This window comes from Stigmatopora argus, chromosome 1, assembly GCF_051989625.1.
Source record: "Stigmatopora argus isolate UIUO_Sarg chromosome 1, RoL_Sarg_1.0, whole genome shotgun sequence".
Classification (NCBI taxonomy): Eukaryota; Metazoa; Chordata; class Actinopteri; order Syngnathiformes; family Syngnathidae; genus Stigmatopora; species Stigmatopora argus.
Genome location: NC_135387.1, coordinates 17,344,089 through 17,365,006, shown reverse-complemented (window position 1 = coordinate 17,365,006; position 20,918 = coordinate 17,344,089). Strand labels below are relative to the sequence as shown.

Sequence of the window (20,918 nt, the reverse complement as noted above, 5' to 3'; positions counted from 1 at the left end):
TTTTTTTAAAAATCTGAAGATAATTTAGGAATTTTGGAACAAGCAGTAGAAATGATAACTTTCCAATCATCCATCTAATTGTTAGTTGAGGCCCTACTTTGGATTGGGAAAAAATACTACTCATTTATTCATATCAAATTTAACATTGTCTTTTATTTATACTGAGAGCGAAATTAGGGAAAATTGACTGACAACATTTGGATTAAATTTGTCACACATCGTGCATGAACGAAAACCACAAAACCAAAAACAACTTCCAAGTGAAGCTATAGAGCATATCCCATTTGCAGTTTTTAATGTTGTATGGCAAAACAAGCATACGTATTAAAGGGTCTGCTTTCAAAATGTTCACAAGACAAATGGGATATACTTCAGCTCATCGGCATAAAGGGGTGGGCTTACCTGGCGTTTGTGTTCTTCCTCCTCCTGTACTTTGACCTGCAGCTTTCGCACCATCACCTGCCGCTTCCATTCGGGGATGGCTTTTCCCTGCTCGTCATGGGTAGGCACGAGCGCCTCCACATCTGCAAGGCTTGACTTTCTCCCCGACGGTTGTCCTGCTGTCCCAGCAGCACTGCTCCCATTGATTGCGGGATTGAATTGCAGTTGCTCAAAACTCGCCGATGCCGACATGGCCTTGAATGTTCCAGAACTGGCCGTACTGGGAGTCGGACTCGGCGTCGTGGGCGGGGAGGTGACCGACGCATTGGACGCACGGGGGGATGACGTCTTGGGTGGTGGGCTACTAGCGCGGGTCTCTGGTGGAGATACGGTATTTCCCTGGAGAAATATGAAATCAGATTCATTTTCATGACGAGTAAATGCTTCGTATTGCAATAATTCCCGAACACGAGACTAAATATAAAACTTTATTGCAAAATGTGGACTTGCATTGTTCCCTGTTGGGCCGCTGTTGGAAAATACTGTGGTGTAGCCTTTACTGTGAGTCGTGGGCTTCAGACTCTTTCCCGCTTTGATTTCTGCCAGCAATTCAGAGTTGTCACCAGTGGGGGACATCATGTTGAAGGATTTTGTGCCTGCAAACAAAAGAAAGGTGCAGGAAACTTAAAGCAGTTCGTGATCTAAACAAAATAGTGGGGAAGACAGAAAACAAAACACTTGGGGGTGCGATACACTACTCTAGAGGAAGGGTTGGCTGGCATGTTCAACATACACTTTGATTATCCGTAATCTCGAACTTTAGAACACACACAGATTTTAGCTTTTAATACCTCAAATAAAACACATTTTAGTGTTTTAGAGAGATATCTGGCCTCTTCAAATGACTCAAAAAGGAATCAAAACATTTAATCATTTACCCTACGTATCACCTGATGCTAAAGCGAAGCGGCTGAACTTTCAGTTTAAGAGGGGATTGTGATAAAATGTACACGTTCAGCTTCCTTCAACCCCTAATCTTCTTACATTGAACAATGCAACAATTTTAGAAGGGCTGTGACGTGTTATGGCATTTACAAAGAAATCACTCTTACTTTTAACAAACATTTCACAAAATGATTTTCTTTGCCAACAAATCGCTACATTTGGTATATACATTTTGGATATGCATGTAGTGTTGACAATTTCTGCCATACATCAATACACCATAACTACAACAATCACACCATCGGCCGCTGATTCTCACACGTATTGGATCAGAATTATTAGAAGAAATCTGACTTAATTTGGTTTTATTTTGTCACCAATTATAGATTACCCACATTTCAATGTCTCACTATGAGTATATTTTTCAGACTATAAAAACAAACAGGCGGCTAAAGATAAAAGAAAGCATAAATTGCACTTGAGTATTAGTCGCAGCAAACTACGAAAGACAGGCAAAGAAAATACGGTAGTCCAAAACAAATGTTAGCCAATCAACACCTCACCTTATTTACAGAATGACTTCAAAGAAGCGGAATGCCATCCGTCATATCAAATTGCTGGATCAAAATGAAATAATCCTCACGTAAACCTGTTGTGGCGACCTCAATGGCCTAAGTGGCCACAAAAGCTCCAGAACCCTCAACCCCTCCTCGCTCTCCCTCGCTCTCCCTCGCTCTCCCTCGCTCTACTGCACTCTCCCTAGGGGAGGAGAAAGCAGCTTCCTATTAAAGCCCCATCATCACAGTCGGCGGAAAATCTAAAGGAATCACCAGTAACCGAAAGTGACAGCGAGCCATTGGCGAGCTGGGAAGGAATTATCACACGCACATGCTTACAGCTTGTTAGTCAAAATGGCCACAGTCAACTTGCTACACTTTACCTACATTTGCGGCAGCGCTAATTTCGCTTTTTATGTCAGTTTTTTCTTTGCTATGTGAGAAGCAACTGTTGTAGGAGATCATTGGAGACATTTTGCCTTTGTTTGTCTTCAATAACATGCAGTGCGGCAACTAAAAGAGATGGTGGCAGAATCTTTGGTAAAAACAAACAAAAATACCGACAACAAAAACACTTCAAAACAGAACCGGAATGTAATCTGTAGAGTTCGACAAGACTGACATATTCACCATGCATGTAAGAGATGTAAGCACGGTGGCATTGACAATCGAAACATGAGACCATGCTAGACTTAACCATTAAAAAATTCCCACGTTAAACGGTAGCCGTGTGAATATGGATCAATTTGAATCGGTATATCGATTGGTTAGGTAAGCATAATCAAATCGACATGGATCCAAATGCAAAACTATCTATTTATCCCATTTTGTTAATGACAATGGTTTTCATTCAAATGTGTGAATGTTTCAGCAACAAAAGTATATGCATTCTTTATTGCTTTATTAAAATGTAGCCCAATGCGTTAAATGTGTACATAATAACTTATCATGTACAGTAAACAGTTTAAAGGCCATTAGATAAATTCTATTCAATCATGTCAGACTTGGTAATCGCAACTATTCAATTGTTGTCCAAAGAACCGATAAAGTATCTCCATGAAATTGGTCATTTACACCCCTATTAGATTAAATAAAACCCCAATCAACTGTTGGTAAATCAATTCCTGGTTTAGAGCTTAGTAACCCTTTAATTGCCTTAGTACTTCACTGTTGTCCTTTTGTACCCCTGCTATCTATATATGAATATTTCCTTCCTCCTTCCTCCTTGAAGTTCATTTTGTGGACTGATTGGTGGCAAATGATTTACTTAGGCAAAACATTCACAATCATGTATGCGTGCACACACAGACACATGGCTATCATCTGGATATACTGGCTGTAAAGTGTTAGTCATTTAAATGTTAAACACCACGTGTCAAATCTAAAAGTTCGAGGACTCAGATGGCTTCTAACTATTTTTTCTATCAGTAAGTTGATTTTTACTAAGGGGGATATGTGCTGCTGTTTTAATTTTTTTGGTCTCTACTTACTCTTCATTTGTCTTAGTGGCCCTCCCTCTGCCTGTGCGGCAGAGAGACCCCCGCCTTGAGAGAGCAGCAGTGGCAAAAGAAAATAAACAAATACAAGGAGACAGAGAAAGATGTAAACAAAGCAACAGTGCCAACAACAAAAAGCAATAATCGTAAATTTAAGAGAAAACGATTGCTGGTTTCATGATCATGTGAATAGCACTTAAGTAGGTAATTATATTACATTTAAATAATATGGATTGCAAACAAGTAGACGAAGTTTCAAGTAAGTGGCCAAAACAATGTCTAATTATGGAGGCCAAAAGTTGAGTATATTTTTTTTAATCTAGGGCTCTTGTGTGTCTTGTGTCTGTCTTGCTATTGCAACCAAGAAATTTCCTGAATACGGGATGAAATGAAGTTTCAATCCAACCTAATTATTTGTCATATCATGTGTGTATTGTATTCCCCTTGGTAGTCATTTTGAGTAAGAGGTAGAGTAAAGAATACTGGTTAGGTTAGTCGATTTTACATGACATTTTTTTCATTTAACAGAACTTCCTTAACCCAACCCCTAAAATGTAACAGAATTATATAAGTAAATATAGAAAGGTCCTTAGTACAGAAAATAAGTCAATACAAAGTCATTGTAATGTTTTTTTGTTTTCAGTAAGTTCAACAAATGTGGAATGAGAAACTCATCTATCCAAAAGGCCCACCTTGGCTTAGGGACAGTTACGGAATGCATTTGCTATTCTTTTGCTATTGTTAGTACAAGTCATTGTTTATTTGGACCCTGGAATTGACCCAAATCCCGCAGAGCCGTGTTCATGGAAACAAATTATTGGCACCGGCCAGAGTACATTGTCAGTCAGCAGCGTCAAACCGTTGAGGCACTTAAGGAAATGGCTGAACACTAAACCCGTTCACAGGGTAATGGTATCTCTGGGTGATGAATTTGAGATCAATTATTCAGGATTGGAGTTGGCTCAATCCATTTCTACCCATTTGAAAGTTTATATTTAAGGACACTTGACAAAAGAAAGATAACTTGGAAAAAGTCAAACTATAGACTTCAGAAATAATGGATGAAAAGAGGTACCGGTAAAATAAGACTTTCATTTTTGTGAACATCTTTCTGAAACGTGTGTGTTTTTGTTTTGTTTTTGCTGGCAATGAGGTATTTGGTGTCAAGGGTTACTCACTTCCTGATGAGGAAGATGCACGTCGCTGTTTGTTGGAGGCGTTGTACGCAGCGTCATTTTGGGTCGTTGGCGTGTCTGGGGGCAAAGGGGGAGGCGGTGGGGGTGTCGGAGTCGGGTTGCTCGGAGGAGGAGGCGGTGGTGGCGGTGGAGGCGGTACCGGGACCGTTTCCTCTGTAGTGCCATTTTCAGACGTGGTGGTGGAGCCATCAGCGGGCTCTTCCAATAAAACGGAGCCCTGGGCAGACACAATTGTCCGCCCACTGTTATTGATATCAAAATTTGCTGAAGTTGGGCGGAATCCTTGCAATGAATCTTCAAAACCATCATATTTTAAGGGGGCAAAAAATTACATAAACGCTCATGGGTTGTCAATAATTTGGGATTTTTTTTAAATACCAAAAAAAAAAGTTAAAATTGTGATCTAAACATAGTGCGGGTTTATTGTTTTGCATGTCACTATTTGTTGCTGGCATAAATAGATAGCAAGAAAACGCTTTTTGTTTACCTGACTTCAAGATGCTTGTTTGGAATACTGGACCAAGAGCTATATTCTTAATAATAAATCAGAATTCACTTTATAATAGCCAGCATGACCCATTGTAGAATTTCTGGTACACTAGTCTAACAAATGCTAAGTGAAAGACCTCTGTGGATGCTTCAAATATATATATATATATATATATATATATATATATATATATATATATATATATATATATATATATATAAATACTTTTAAAAAATAGACTGAGAAAAAAAAATGAACAGCAAGTAATACACCACCAAAAAATAAAAAATGACTAATGATTTAATAAATGTATTTTGAAACGACTCGCATTGAAAATCTTCCTTCCCGGTGTGTATTGGCATGCCATTTTACAACTCGCTCTAGAGAGGGAAAATCCAATTCTTGGCCAGACGGTTGCATGTGACAGCTGTAAGCATCCTATTTAGAGGTCTCGCCCCACCGCCGTATTTAATCAACTCCTCCAGACACAATAACAGAGCTAATATGGCCCACCGCTCTCTGGGGGAAACATGGGGGCTAAACAGTTAAAAAGAAGACATCTGCCGCTGTAATTGATAGTGCTTGAACCTCGACGCCCACCACACCCCTTCACATTACACGCGTCTGACACGCTCCGAAAGCGTGCCGTAACCCTGCTGGATGCGGGTTAATGAACCGTGACAAAGGAGCAGCCCCACCCCTTTTAGTCTTTTGACACGTGCTGTTCATCGGAGCCCCCTTTACTCTTTAAGCTCCCCCCCAGGGAGTTGAGTTGGGGGGTAGGTCAGTGTCCCAATGAGTCTTGGCAGCACGTGCCGTCCGCTGATTAGCCGACCCATCTGCTAGGCAGCCTCTGAGACCAGGAGAGGCCCCTGTGAGGCTGTAATTGGCTCAATGGGGATTATCCTCCATATCAACCTAGCACCCCCCATTCCTGATTCCCATGAGATTATAGGAATACATCTCCAGAGACAGATGATTGGGTTGGACAGACCCGGCTCTATTTTCACATACCTCCACATGAGGCAACAAATGAACTCTAATTTATGCAAAAACTTGTTTCACCCATTTTCTTATATTGAGCAATTTTATCGACAGTATTTCTTATTCTAGATGTAAATTGAATTCTTGTTCTCATTTGAACGCCCGCCCCAAGTTTGTCAGCCATGTTTGCAAAGACTTATTTGTACCGCACATATCCTCGAAAGATTTGCAGGGGTTGCCGGAGCTTAACCCATCTGACCTCGGGTTAAAGGCAGACTACACTGTAGACTGGTCGCCAGTTAGCCGTAGGGCACACAGACTTTACGCATTCACAATCATACCACCACCAGTGGGAAACGAGCCCGTGCCTGCCCACACTGAAGTCAGGCGAGTGAACCACTACACCATCGGGCGGCTTTGCAAAGAACTATCTTGCTGTTAAAGAAAAATCCTGAAAAAAAGTTTTTAGAATTTAAGATTGGATTTCATCAAATGCTGAAAAGTAATATGTTTTAATCTGCTCTAAATACAATTGAGCATGTCAGTCATCCAAATCTAGAAAACGTTTTTTCACTGCGTACATCTTTTAATTACATGCCCCCAATCGAAACAAATTGTCAAGATGATCTCAAATATATTAAAAGTCAAAATATACATGCATGTTCCAAACCATTACTCATAATGCAAGTACGTACATCTGTGTATGTATGTATATATGTGCTTATATATATGTATGTGTATGTATGTATATATGTGCTTATATATATGTATGTGTATGTATGTATATATGTGCTTATATATATATATGTGTGTATGTATGTATATATGTGCTTATATATATGTATGTGTGTATATATTTATGTGTATGTACACGTGTGTATGTATATATATGTATATATATATATATATATATTTCAGCAACACGCTTATTTATCTATATATTTATTCATGTATTTATTTATTAACTTACTTATTACCTATCTATTTATGTCTAAAATGCCTTTCCTATTTCTGCATCCTCACCCTCTTGCTACTGTGACAACGTAATTTCCCGAATACGGGATGAATAAATAAAATAAAGTTATCCAATCTCATATCCAAATATTAGTCAGAGCGCTATTGTCCTTTAATAAGCCACGATGACTTTGAGCTAAGCCCTTGATAGTCTAATAGCCTATGTGTATTCCATTGTAGCTTGTTTGACAGTTTATACAGCTTGGCTGAAGCTCAACAGTTATTGAAAATTAGACGGCGGTTCGCATGTGGCAAACAAAGACGCTTAAAAGGACATGAACATTATATAACCAGCTGAGTTCCTTAATGCACAGACAAATACCACAATGACTACTGAATGCCAACAATTCACTATTGAGGTAAACATCAGTCAGAAAATGGGCACGGGGTCTAATTGTTCACCCTAGACAGCAAATATTTGAACGTTTTGGTGAATATTTTGCTCTCAACTGTAATTTTACCATACTAATAACTGCCTCTTTGCTTTGCCGGTTCTTGCTGTCATCGCGGATGACGTTCTAGACTAGACAGAAAATGTTTAACTGTGTGCTGGTTACCTCCTCCTTTGGTGCCATGACTTTGCTCTCACGCAGCTCGGCGCTGTCGCTCCCCAAGGTCTTGTAGTAGTCCCCAGTGCTTGGCTGCTTATTAAAACTCCGTGACTTTCGATTGGAGTCAACACGTCGTAGTTTGTCGTGGTTTTCTCCCACCGTGAGATGCTTCAGAGGAGAATAAATTTTGTTAGCGATTTGTGTGTTTCATAGAGGGAACATATCTGTTTAGCAGTATAAATTGCTCAATATTAGTTATCGTCTTAAATGGATTTTCTCCCCAGATTAGCACTCTTCGGTGGACAAAGAAGCTTACATTAATAACAGAACAAGGCTCGTATTCAGATGCAATGCACTGTTGGCATTTGTGTTTCGGTTAAAAACCACACGCAGTAAAAGTGTTTAGCTCAGAAGAGAAGCCTAGTTACATACAAAAAGGCCACAGAGAACTTTCACTTAGCTGCTAGAGTCGTAAAAGATCAGTCATTGAAATAATCAACATTGAAATAGCGGTGGGTTTTAACTCAACTTAAATGTTTGTTGTGTTGCATCATCCTTATTATTACAATTCATTTTGCGGGAGCTTATCCCAAACAACGATGGCCAATCAAATTCGATAGGCACACGTGCATCTTTTTTTGTCCAAGAATCCATCAAATGGCTGAAAAACTACCATAGGGGCTAACAACCCATGGCCTTTTCTTGAGAAAAAAATATATCCTAACCCTAACTGTCAGATATATGGTTGTCCATTGTTAAATTAAGAGTACGGCTGAACCCTAACCTCTCTTTTTTCAGTATCTCGTTTAGAAATCAGATGCTCCTAGTAACTTTTGTTGACTGTGCAGTCGTCCGGGAGGTAGAAAGGTAATGTGAGGATAGTTTTAATCAGCACCCTCCAGGGAGATGGGCCGACAATAGCAAACCGCTCAACTCCCACCACACATCGCTTACATCTCAAGACGTGCAAACTTGCCGTCAGGCTTCCTTCGTGTTATTCCAGTCAGTATTGTGTCTATTGTGTGGCTTTTGTAAATGCACAGCACTTGTAATGTCAACCCAAAAGCTTGTTAAAAGTTGAGAATCAGCAGGTATGCTACTATTCTGTTAAAAAAGTATCCATTTCTCACAGTAACCTAGCAAGTAGCAATTGAATGATGTAATACATTCAGTGTCGACTGGTATTCATCAGAGAAAAAGCCCTTAAATCTTGCATCTATTTAGACCAGTAAAGGAAATATACAAGCTAAATGTCACTATGCAATATCACCCCTATCTATAGGACGGCAAGGCTCTTTGGGTTCTGAACACCTTACCTTGACGTTAAGTGTCTCCTGGAGTTCTCCCTTTAGTCTCCAAAGCGCTTGGTCCACAAAGCCCAGCAACGCACAGAGAGAAACTGTCACCAGATCCAGAGAGTCAGCGCTTCCCAGTGCTCATTGCTACATCTGTCACTCTAGCCACCCCTCTCACTTTACGCAAAGGCCTCAATAACCTAATGGGCTGGCCTCGCCGTATCTATGATCTCAGCCGTGACCTGCTCTCTGCAAGCAACTCGCCCACTTGCCTAGTTATGCAATGTACAGAGAGACCCAGGTGCTTCCCCTACCGTGGCATTGATAGTGACTGACGTTGACCTCAGTACTTTGGAGGGCGCGGTGCGAACAAGGGAATGCTTACTAATCGCATATTTCAAAGTTCAACTCTAGACTGCTGTAGTATCCGATCCAAAGACAGTCATTTGTTTGCCCAATTCAGACAAAACAGTTGAAAGGACTCCACGCAAATAAGGTGGCAGAAACGCTCTTCATCTGTTCTTCTGACAACTTGGACATTATCACTGTTCTTTGTTTCAATAGCAACAAAAGTAAATAGTCGCCCAGCTATTTGTTGTGCATGCTAACGTGTGTGCGTTTAATGTCATGTTTGTGTGTAGCCCAGTCCCAAAGAGAGGCTTATGTTAAATTGTTAATGAGGACTCAGCCCGGCTCGGCTGGTCTTCTGGGTAAGAGAGGAGAAGGAGTGACACTAATTAAAATGTTCTCTCCCACACGACTGATTGCATACACACACAGACACACGCACGGACGCACACACACACAGACAAACACACACACACACACACACAGACACACACGCACACACACGAGTGCACAACTACGCAGAGCTCATCCAGAAGGCAGGCAAGTCTTAAGCGATGGGACACTTTCGCTAAGAGAACGGAAGAAAGACATTTCGGTCTGTTATGGATGTTTTTCTACTATCAAACTAATCAGCGTAATTCCTTCAGACAATTATCCATACAATTCAATAGGATTTATACTTTGGCAGCAGTTTCAATGGAAAAAGCATCTTGTTTCTTGAAAGAGTCTCACTGATAGGTTACATTTGTGGAATTATATTCACTGGGGCGATTCATATTAGTGGTGCTGATTTTACCTGTTGGCTCTTTAAGCACACATTTGAGTGATCTCTGGCCCGATAAATGACAGCGATTGAGTTCATCCACATCACTGTAAGCACAGTGTGCCATCCCTGCAGGTTTGCGCCAGTAATGAGCACCTTCATTAGCCTTGCAGCCATGCTAACACAATAACATCTTTGTGGCCACTGTTACACAAGCGCAACAGTCCCACTGATGAGGCACAAGGGAAAATGACAGATTGTGACACATTTTCTTCAGTCAAGCCAAGCTGCTTCTTTGGGATTCAACTGTTCTAAAGAAATCATTACATTGCAGCATTTTCAGCCTCTATCTATATGCAACAATTGGAATGTTTTCAGTTTCCAGTAATTGTTTATGGATCCTTATTATGCTGCAATATGAGGTGATAATTGTGGATCAATGGCACTGCGGCGGGAGCCAAATAATGCTTATAACAGTTTCTGACCATAATTGTCAACCTCATCTCATCTCATCTCATTTTCTGAACCGCTTTATCCTCATTAGTGTCACAGGGGGTGCTGGAGCCTATCCCAGCTGACATGTAGAACATGCAAACTCCACACAGACGGACATGACCTGGATTTGAACCCAGGACTCCAGAGCAGTGAGGCCGACGCGCTAACCACCCGCGCCACCGGGCCACCTAATTATCAACCTTTCCAATATAATCAAACAGCACATTTTAGAGTGGCCTTTTATTCCCTTTACCTCGTTTTTCTTGCTGTTCCCCTCCACATGGCGCAAATTGCTTTTGACTTTCAGAAACTCCACCGACGACGTCTCCTGAGGGGCCTTCGGTGCTGGATAGCCCGGGGGCGGTGGCGGAGAATGCGGGGGAGGTGGCGGTGGATAAGTGGGTGGCGGTGGTAGCGTTGAAGCGGAGTCGTGACTCTTCTTAGGCTTTTCAAGGTCGATGTCTGGGTTTAGCATGTCCATGTATGCCTGCATGTCGGAGATTGCCGGCTCTGAGGCACCTGAAAGCAAGAAAAAAACACTATTTTGTCAAATGCTGTGTACGCTTTTGTCATTTTTCTCGGATAAAATATCAAACCCGACTAATAATCCCCCTGTCTGTGTTTTGGCCACTAGAGAGCAGCACCCGTATTGCACCCTTCCTTCCTTCGATTTTTTTTTTTTGAGTATTAAGAGTTCATACTTTTGAATCACCTTAGGCAACCTTTGAAAGCAGTTGGAGATGAAATGTAAGAAGATTAAAATTTGTATTAGTATAATAGTCGACCTGTGTGTGCGACTGTGTTCAGCTGTGGGCCCCGAGACAATGTTAAGCTGCTCCTCTTCTCCCCCGTGCTGGACTGGCTAGAATTGGCCGAGTCGTAGTTAGACAAGGAGCTGGCTGGGGAAGTCATTTCAAAGTGGGCTGCTTGACTTGCAGGCGGCATGGTGGTGTTCGGGGACGAGAGGCCCGAATCCTGCTGCTTGTTTTCAGGTTCCTTGTACTCAAGGTCCAACGAAGGGTCCCGAGACAAAACCCGGTGCTCCACACTCTGTTGAATGATACAAATTCCATAATTCTATATTCCAACATTTGTTTTCTGTATTGACCAGTAAAAACACCCCCCGCCTCCCAAAATATATATACATATACAATCATTGCCCATATACTTTTTGACTGAATTAGCACATTTTGTTTGTTTAATACAATAGCATTTGTCATTTGATTCCATTATTTTTTATATATCCCACAACCACAGTGTGGATTTAATTTCACCAAACTAATGAAATGAAATGAAGTGATCAGGGAGGCTCTGTGGCCCTCTGCATTTCCCACGTCCCACATACTCGGTTGAATGTCCCTAATGCAGCGGTTCTTAACCTTGCTGGAGCTACCGAACCCCTCCAGTTTCATATGCGCATTCCCTGAATCCTACTTTAGTGTGAAATAAAATGTTATTTTTTTTTTTCAAATTCAAGATATATGAATTCCTCGCAGCCCTGATTGGCCAAGCAATGTCACTTGATCATCTGTTGCCAGTGATGGTCAAGCGGGGCATGTTATTGTGAATAGACATGATTAGTCGATGGGTCTTGACCTCCGCGGCAGAGGCTTCACCGAACCCCTGAGACCGACGCACCGAACCCAGGTTAAGAACCACTGCCCCAAAGGCAGCGGGAACAAGTGTTTTCTACACACATGATTGCAGAAATGTTGTTATTCTAGTGGCCACTTGGGGGTTTCAGTGCTCATGCCTAAACACTTGCACTGTACAGACCCATGTTTTGTAAAAAGTAATGCTTTTTTTTGGCCCTGGTACACACACAGTATTGTACAAGACCTGGGCTATTTGTGGGGATTGATTTGTAGCATCTGGCCAATACAATCATTCCCAATTTAGTCCAAACCATAACTAGAATTTAATTGTATGTATTATACAACTAATAAGACAGTAAAAATGTCCCAGTTGAATGTATCCATGTTGCTACCCATACCAGCAAGCGTTCCCATTGGCCCAATTAGAGATGATATTGCACAAACCATGGCACCAATACACAATGAAGGGTGAGAATGCTAGACCTTGTTTTGTTTTAAAAATAAACCATTGGTTGCCAGCCAGCAGCAGGTTTGTGAAATAAATGAATTAAAATGACAAACTTAAGAATGATAGAATAATAAAATAAATGATGACATCTCCTGATCTAATCTGCATGTACATAATGTATAGTGAAAGTGTAATGGAAATCCTCACCATGTTCTCGACTGTGCGCAAATACTTGGCACACTGAAAGTGTCCGTTGTATTCCGCCAGGTCAGCCCCTGAGAAACCATCCTGGTCTCTGATGCCCAGATCCACCCCATTGACCACCAGAATCTGACAGCACTGCACAAGTAAATGAATCATAGATTGAGTAAGACTCCTCCATATGCAATTACTTACTGATCAAACAGGTGACACTATGTAAAAACTTCATTTTAATTTAGATGCCGTTCCACTCCAAACAACAGCTTATTAGGAATGTAATGTTACCTCTCTACAAAGCTTTCCTTAAATGTAATCTACAATTATTGAGAGATCTCAGGGCTGCAGCACATCAACATATTATCATGTAAACAAAGGAAACGCCATTTTAGAACGTTGGAGAATGTTCAACTTTAGAAGTCCCACTGTGTTGAAACGATGGTTTAAAAGATACAGATAATTCACAAAGCAGGGAAGACCAAAATAGGAGAATATAAAGTCGTTTGTTACTCTGCCTTGTTGTAGTCCAAGTTTATTTTGACACTATTTTATTGGATGAGGAAACGTGAGACATAACTACCTACTCACCTCAAGTTCTCCGTTCTCTGCCGCGTCATGAAGGGGGGTCCCTCCCCAGTTGTCGGTGACTATCTCGCCACCGTGCAGTAACAACCAGCTGAGAACTTTTGCGTGACCGCGACTGGCGGCAAAGTGCATGGCTGTGGCCCCATCGCCGTCCTTATCCATCAGGCTGATTTCTGTGTAACTCATCTGTAGGAACACTTGTGGTTTTGTTTTATTGTGTTAACAATTTAAGATTTTTTCCTAGAACAATGGCGGTACTTGAGATGCTGATTTAGAGATCTGGTCATATTTTTACTTTGTTTGCAACATCATTCATTGTGTTCTTGCATACCAGCCAGGTAATGACGGTGTTGTGACCCATTTGGGAAGCAGCATGTAAGGGTGTCATCCCATCATTGGCTCTGATGAGGGAATCAGCTCCACAGTCCTTGGCCAGGAACTGGATGACTTCCAAGTGGCCCTCCTGGCAAGCCAGGTAGAGCGGTGTGGCACCATTTTTTGTTTGGGAGTTGATGAAACTACGGTGGGAGGAGTGGAGAAGAAAGGGAGTTTAAAGTAACTCTTAAGTATACGTATTGAGTTGCAGTTTCGCCTCTTGGTAAATGTAGCCCGTTTTGAAAACCAGATGACCTAAAACCCAAATTCTATAAAATATATAAACACCAGAGGAAAGATTTATTCTGGGGATGGACATTAAGAGGGTGGCTGTAAGCATTTCTCCTCAAGGTGTGCAGCTGATTTTTACATCTTACGTCACAAGTCATCTAAAGGTCTACAAAGCATCGGCGACTTGTTTGGTATTCAAAGGACAATGCAAAACTTTTAGGCAGCACCTCTAAAAACAACCGCAGGAAACTTGTGTCACTCTTTAAAACAACAAGGTCTTACTTAAAGTCAGCATATTAGTTGCACAACTTGAGTTGACACGGTACCACGTTTCTTTTCTGATATTTTTGAACGACCCACTTAATGAAAAATACAAAGTCATAACCACCAACTGGAACTCTTCATGCACCTGCAGCTATACATAAAAAAAGCTGTTGCCCCCATCTCCTTTGAGCATCAGCATCAGGAAAACCTTCTGCTAATGGCCTCAACATCTACAGTATTTTAATGGTTCAAATTCTAGCCCCCTCTTTTTCCCCTCTGAGCTGGGCACCCCTAAAAAATATTATACTATTCATCTATCTCCCCTTGTCCCACACGAGCAGGTCAGGTAGTGAGCAGGTACTTCCTCGCTTAAATCCTATAAAGTTGTGCTTTATCTGGACACTGACAAACGGGCAATGTGTCTCCTAAGAGGATTAGCACTCCAGTGGCTTTGCCAGACTAGCTTTGTGCTTAATGAAAGGTTACCACTGGTGAAGGTGGCCCGGGTATGTGATGACCCGCCACAGACGAGGTGAAAAAAGATGCAAGGCGGTGCTTCAGGCCCGCCAAGCTCACCCTTGATAGGATGTAGCTCAAGTCCAATGCACCAGTGACTAAAACACACTGTAGTACATTAAAGCTACATGTGGATAATCGTATGTACTTTCTAAATGCAACATACAAGGCTGCTTATGTTTATTCGCGTTCTAGGAAGAGCAAAGCATGCTGCTTTAGCTTTTGAGGTAAATGTTAAACTAGAGCAACTTGTTTTCTACTTTACAGGTAAAACTATTTTTTTGCATGAAAAAACTCACGTTTGAACATATCTAAAATACCCCACAAAAGTGGCACTACAGTGTACCTTGAGATACGAGCTTCAAGCGTTCCGGGACTGAGCTCGTATGTCGATTTACTCAAATCTCAAAACAACGTTTTCCATAGAAATGAACTAAAAACAAATTAATTCGTTCAAATCATCTGAAAAAACACCAAAAGAAACAGGATATTGGAATGGAAAAACTTTATTTGTTCTAATTTGCCATCTATTAACAGAGTAACAAATAACTAGTGGTTATGATCTTTGATAGTACTAAAATTAGACGGATTTCGCAGAGGGGAGAGAGAGAGAGGGCGAGAGAGACTTTTTGCACGACAACGCGCTCATAACATAAACAAATTTAAATGAACTTGGATTACGATACAGACACTCAAAACTAACTTGTCTTCCCTTCAAAAATTCCCAAAATTTTGCACACAAATGTCCTCACAATAGTATAACACACGACCACTTGTCAACGGGAAGTAGTATACTCCTCTCGTATTAGCGAGCAAGCGCCGCCACATGTATACCATTCTGCACTGACACACGGGAACAAAAACACTGAAAAAATGCAACGCTCCGCCCAGTGCTCGTAGAGACATTTACACGAGGGAGTTGCGGGGAGATGATGTTCTCAAAAGCAGCCTCTCTGTATGCTTGTATATCAAAATTTGTCTCGTATCGCAAGGTAAATATTTGCTCGAAATTTTACTCGTATCTCAAATTGCTCGTATGTCAAGCTATTACTGTATTATGTACTATGACGTTATTGTGCTAACTTAAGTAATACTACTAACTTACAAAAACTACTAATGTAGTGTAGCATATGTTTTTGGTGGGTTAGGACCCTAACCCTTTTTTGTGCCTCAACCAATGACAGATTATACTGCCTATTGAATTGTCCACAAAGGCTATCAGTGGGCTTGCAGCCTTGAGCCTCCTGGCCTTAATTCACACAGGTTGAAAGGTGAACAAGGCACCAATTGAGTATTTGCTGTCACTTTGTTGGCAACCTAGGCCTTAACTAAAAATCTTTCAGTTTCTGTCAAGGAAATGAGAGAAAGAAATACAGTCAAATCATTTTGAATGTCCCCTGTAAAAGAAATACACCACCTAAAATGCAGGGAATTTAATGTTGGGTGTTGTAACCTTTACACACATGATAATAAACTATCACTAGGTCAAATGCAATCTGTCAATAGCTAATCGCCCATGTAGCAGCGTTTGAAAATCATTAGGATACACATACTTTGGGAAAGCAGTGGTACACTCCAACTGGGAAAATTTTTGAAGTCGAGATTTTTTTTAAATAAATGATTTCATGTTTTTGCAGACTTCAACGTAGTGTCACCTTTTTAAAAATAACTGAAATGCCTAAATAGGTTCATTTTCTTTTCATGGCTTGGAAAAATCATTTTGCTGTGGATCTTCATTTTTCAAACATATTTAAGTGTTTTTCATTTGAGATGGACCTATTGTTCGGGATAAATCATTGAATATAGCATACCTGATTGTTACATTGTTATTGTGCTCAAAATATACAAAGCTAATGGCCATCTGAGTAGCCTCCAAGGAAACTCGATATCAAATCCTACCACCCGGAAAAAAAACACCAACTTGTGAACGTGCCATATGAATTATTACCTCAGTTCAGCAATTGCTTTTTTTCACTGTCAATATAGTGCTAGCTACTAACTCCATGATGTAATACATGGGTCATGTTATCCTTGCAATTTCTCGACTCCCCAAAACCCGAGCCATCCAATTACCACTTAAAAACCTTTGATAGAAATTTGGCGGGTGTAATAAATCCTGAAACAAGAACGCTTATCTCAACACTGCAAAGTTCTTATTGCAAACAATGCCCAGGGCCAGTTGAGCTTTGGCTATTCAAACGTATTTGTTTTCCTCATTAGCTTATCGCTGGTTGGCGCGACTGTGTGTCACTGTGGAGATGGTGACAAACGGCAAGGAGGGTTGGGGAAGAAGAGTGAATGGGGCCCCGGCTCTTAGGCGGCTACGTGTCCCTGGGGTACATTAAATTTTCAGCAGCTATGCACCTACTTAGCCTTGTCATTGGAATATACTGGAGCAACTACCTTTTACTATCTAAAACATACAATTCGTGAGACATACAGAGCTCAAGTTCATAGATAATTGCAAATTGTTCTCTCCGTGCGATTTGCTCTATCTTTGTACGTGTGCAAATATAAGGGTTTTATTTGTCCAAATCTCCTTTATCTTGCCAAAAACCAAATCGCTCTGATGTTTTGTAGTAAGCTGACTATAAGTAGTGTGTCCGTGTCGCTACTTGAACACTGGTGGCTGAAGCGCTAGTGGCTTTGTGTTTTTGTGCTGGTTCTGTGATTAGAACACCAATCTTTCAGTCCAGTGTTATCGCTGGAAACCACGATTGGGTCTGACTCTACACTGATTAGGGACAGTCGTAAATATGTGGCAATCGCACAATGATGGGACATATGCCTCCCGAATTTAGCCAAGCGTATTGTCTTGGGATATGTTCAATATAATACACGTACTGTAATTGTATGCTATACAGACACCGGCTTTGGTCGTTGCACACAAAAATGAGTAACGTAGAGCTTCAACTTAAACCTTAAAACATGATCAAAGATATTAAAATACTCCCTCTCATCAGTAACCCCACTTCTACTCTTAACACTTCAAAAGAGTCTGAATAATAGCCTGAATGAGTACACAATTACCATATTAAATTGAAGTATTTTCATAGTAAACCTCTAAGACGGTGTTTTCCCCTCAACTGGATTAAAGTATTTAGATTGCAAAACTGGAATCTAAAAAGTAAAGTTGAGCTTGCGTCTGATCAGTGCCAGACTATAAAGAACACTCGACAGCGTGAGCCCTAAGGCTTATTCAGTCTAGTGTTTTTGCAACAGCCCTGACTTGTTTACTAAGTACAACAGTCAAGTCTGTGAAGACCACAAATTGTAAGTTTAACTCTGTCCTGGAGCAATGTTACAATGTGACTTTCAGTACTTGAAAGACCTTCTCTCTCTAGAAGCATGTTGTTTTCTTTTGTAAGAAAAATAACATCAGCATGGTGACACGAGTCAGATGTATCACATTTGTTTACAGAATCCAATGTGGAATTCTCTTCTCTGGGGTGGCATTTACTCCATGAGAAATCTTACTTTTCATTGGAAACTAGTATTTTCCCCCATCCTACAGCGTATTGAGCCAAGGCACCCATTTTCATAGTTTAATTGAACAGAAAACCTACTCGAAGGCTCCAATAACTGTTGTTTTGATGTCAGCAGGTGATTGCATAGCTTCATTGTACCCTCACCCATATAATGGAGGAGCCCTTTAATTTTTCTTGCACTGCGTTGTCTCATAAGCAGGGGGGTAAACATTAAAGTGTTTTTAAAATAAAAAATAGAAAACGATCTGACAAAGTGACACTGACAGCCCCCATTTTAGGAACACAAACAATAAGAGGACTTATGGAGCCCTGCAGAGATAAATCTGTTTTTCTTACTTTGGGCTGTGCCCCAGTAATAGTCGGAGCGAGGACAGGTCCCCCTTGGCAGCTGCGTAGTGGACAGGTAGGGCACCTGTGTCAGTGGCAGTCCCGGGGTCCACCTCACCACTCTTGAGCAGCCACTCGGTGATCTCATGATGACTGAATCGGGAGGCCAGGTGGAGAATGGTGGCGCCAGAACTGTCTTTGTCCTGGAAGCAAAACATTGTGCTAGGGTAAGTGTCTCTAACATTCCAACAATTCAAAAGAGTCATGCTCATGGCTTTTCTAAATATTGAGAGTAGATAGAAGCTTAAAAAAAGAACCTCAGTTTTAATAATGCAAAAATACCTGCCAGAAAACAACAGACTCTGATTGTTTTGAGCTACAAAAACACACTGCAGACTGAAATGCACTTAAAAATGAAAAGGGTTTTTTATTTAAACGTGAAGACATCAAGAATGCAACTCAAATGATTCAATTATTGGCTCCCATATATGACAACAGACGTTTTGACTAGGAATGGCAAAAAAAAAGTCAAAATAGATTGTACGTCTAGGGCAGGGGTGTCAGACTCGGGTTGGTTCGCGGGCGGCGTTAACGTCAACTCAATTTCATGTGGGCCGGACCATTTTAGATATAATATTTAGATTTTTTTTAAAGAATGGATTAAAATAACTGGATTATTGGAACTGAAATCCCTGAATATTCAGTTTTTTTATAGATCTAAAACAGCTTTTTTAAAATATATTTTTAGATTTTACGAAATGATTTTTCAACTAAAAACAAAGAAAGAATTGATTAAAAAATTACAATTATTGATTTAAAAGGGGGAAAATCAGGAAATTTAATATACATATATACTCTTCATTTTAATTTGATCCTAAAACAGAAAGTTGGCACACATGATTTACTTTCCCGGGCCACACAAAATGATGCGGCGGGCCAGATTTGGCCCCCGGGCCGCCACTTTGACACATGTGGTCTAGGGCATTTATTGGCACTTAAACATGAGCATTATTAATTAGTCTTCCCAGTTTAAACAAATTGGACAGCAATGGCAAGCAGTGGGCTAAATCCTAAGGGGGGAAAACAACTTTTGCTGGGGACAGTAACCAGTGCGATTTATTCATTTTAATTTCAATTTTTTTTTTCATTATCATAATTCATTTGAATATGTGATATTATTAAACTTACCAAAAAAGCCACTAGCTCTATAAAGGTAAGATAAGTGTCAAATTTTGAATAGCTGTTCACTGGGGTGACCATTATCCTGGAAAGGGTTAAATATAATACTACGCTGGGTACGAGGTGCATATAATGGTAGCTCATGGAGATTGTGCATGAATGTAGGGCCAGACTGCAGTGTAGCACGAATGACCCCCCACAGGCATGCCCCCTTCTCTCCCCCGCACTAACCTCCGGGCGACATCCACCCTGGGTCAGCAGCCATTGTAAGCAGGCCAGGTTGCCGGTGGCTGCAGCATCGTGAGCCGGGCTCGCCCCGTTGTTGGCCAGACAGTGGCCCGGCAGCCCGGCCTCCTCCACCAGGAAGCGCATGCAAGCCAGTTTGCCCGCCCGGGCCGCATGATGGACCGGGGAGGCCCCCAGTGCATCCTTCACGTCTCTGGTGAGCGTCTTGGAGCCTAATTGCGCTTTGAGAGTTTGCACGTCCCCCTGCCTGGCGGCCAGCAGCGTACGCTCCCCCTCGACGACCATGGCATTGACATTTAGGGCTCAATCCAGCAAAAAAACCAATCCATTTTTAGGAATAGGGTGGAATGAAGAAACTGACCTTTTGGTCTAGCGTGCGTCTTCCTCCAGGGTGGATAAGTGCGCACAATTCAAATGTCCTTTATTCCTTCAGCCAGTTTGTTTTCCAACAACTAAGTCGTATCATGTGCTTCCGACTGGGTTTTTCCTCTTCTGGCAGATGGCGACATGGGACTGAGCGCTTGTTAAATAATCCATCAGTGGGAGGATCGCTGAGCCTTGTTAGAGGTGGTTGCTTTCGGAAAATCGGCTCTCAAGTTAAAGGGCCAGTGCTGGCATGGCGCTCAAAAGTGGATGTCAACAATAGGTGACAAAACCACTTCAATCCATTTCATCTGAATGCATCTCAGAAAATACACATGATTGAATTTACAAGGAAAAGGAAGTTGAAAATCCAAATGAAAAGGAGAAGAGACTCTTCTAAATCATGTTGTTTAGTCATTGTTGTTGTCGCTTTCAGTGCTTTCATTATTGTTGTTTTTTATTTAATCTGTTTTTCAGACAGAAATTCAGTTTAAAACTACCTTTATTTACTCGAGACCTGTCAGGGACGGTGGTCACTGTATTGGCGTTTGTAGTGGATCATGTAGTTATTCAATTTTGTGTAATATA

General features: G+C 41.1%; 1 protein-coding gene across 4 annotated transcripts in view; it reads right to left on the bottom strand.

The window, feature by feature from the left end:
* The window catches only part of espn (espin), a 29,962-nt gene extending 9,471 nt beyond the window's left edge, over positions 1-20,491 (bottom strand). The window contains exons 1-12 of one of the 4 annotated variants that reach the window (XM_077604389.1): positions 19,953-20,491; positions 18,552-18,745; positions 13,673-13,859; positions 13,345-13,527; positions 12,766-12,897; positions 11,301-11,565; positions 10,769-11,034; positions 7,621-7,782; positions 4,558-4,792; positions 3,374-3,427; positions 892-1,037; positions 403-780 (exon numbers count right to left, since the gene is read on the bottom strand). In XM_077604389.1, the coding sequence (XP_077460515.1) occupies positions 403-780; positions 892-1,037; positions 3,374-3,427; positions 4,558-4,792; positions 7,621-7,782; positions 10,769-11,034; positions 11,301-11,565; positions 12,766-12,897; positions 13,345-13,527; positions 13,673-13,859; positions 18,552-18,745; positions 19,953-20,252 (2,502 nt within the window). In that variant the 5' untranslated portion in view covers positions 20,253-20,491. The remainder of the gene's footprint in view (positions 1-402; positions 781-891; positions 1,038-3,373; positions 3,428-4,557; positions 4,793-7,620; positions 7,783-10,768; positions 11,035-11,300; positions 11,566-12,765; positions 12,898-13,344; positions 13,528-13,672; positions 13,860-18,551; positions 18,746-19,952) is intronic. The other 3 variants (XM_077604380.1, XM_077604403.1, XM_077604395.1) reach the window with 3 other exon arrangements.
* Positions 20,492-20,918: the final 427 nt, after the last annotated feature.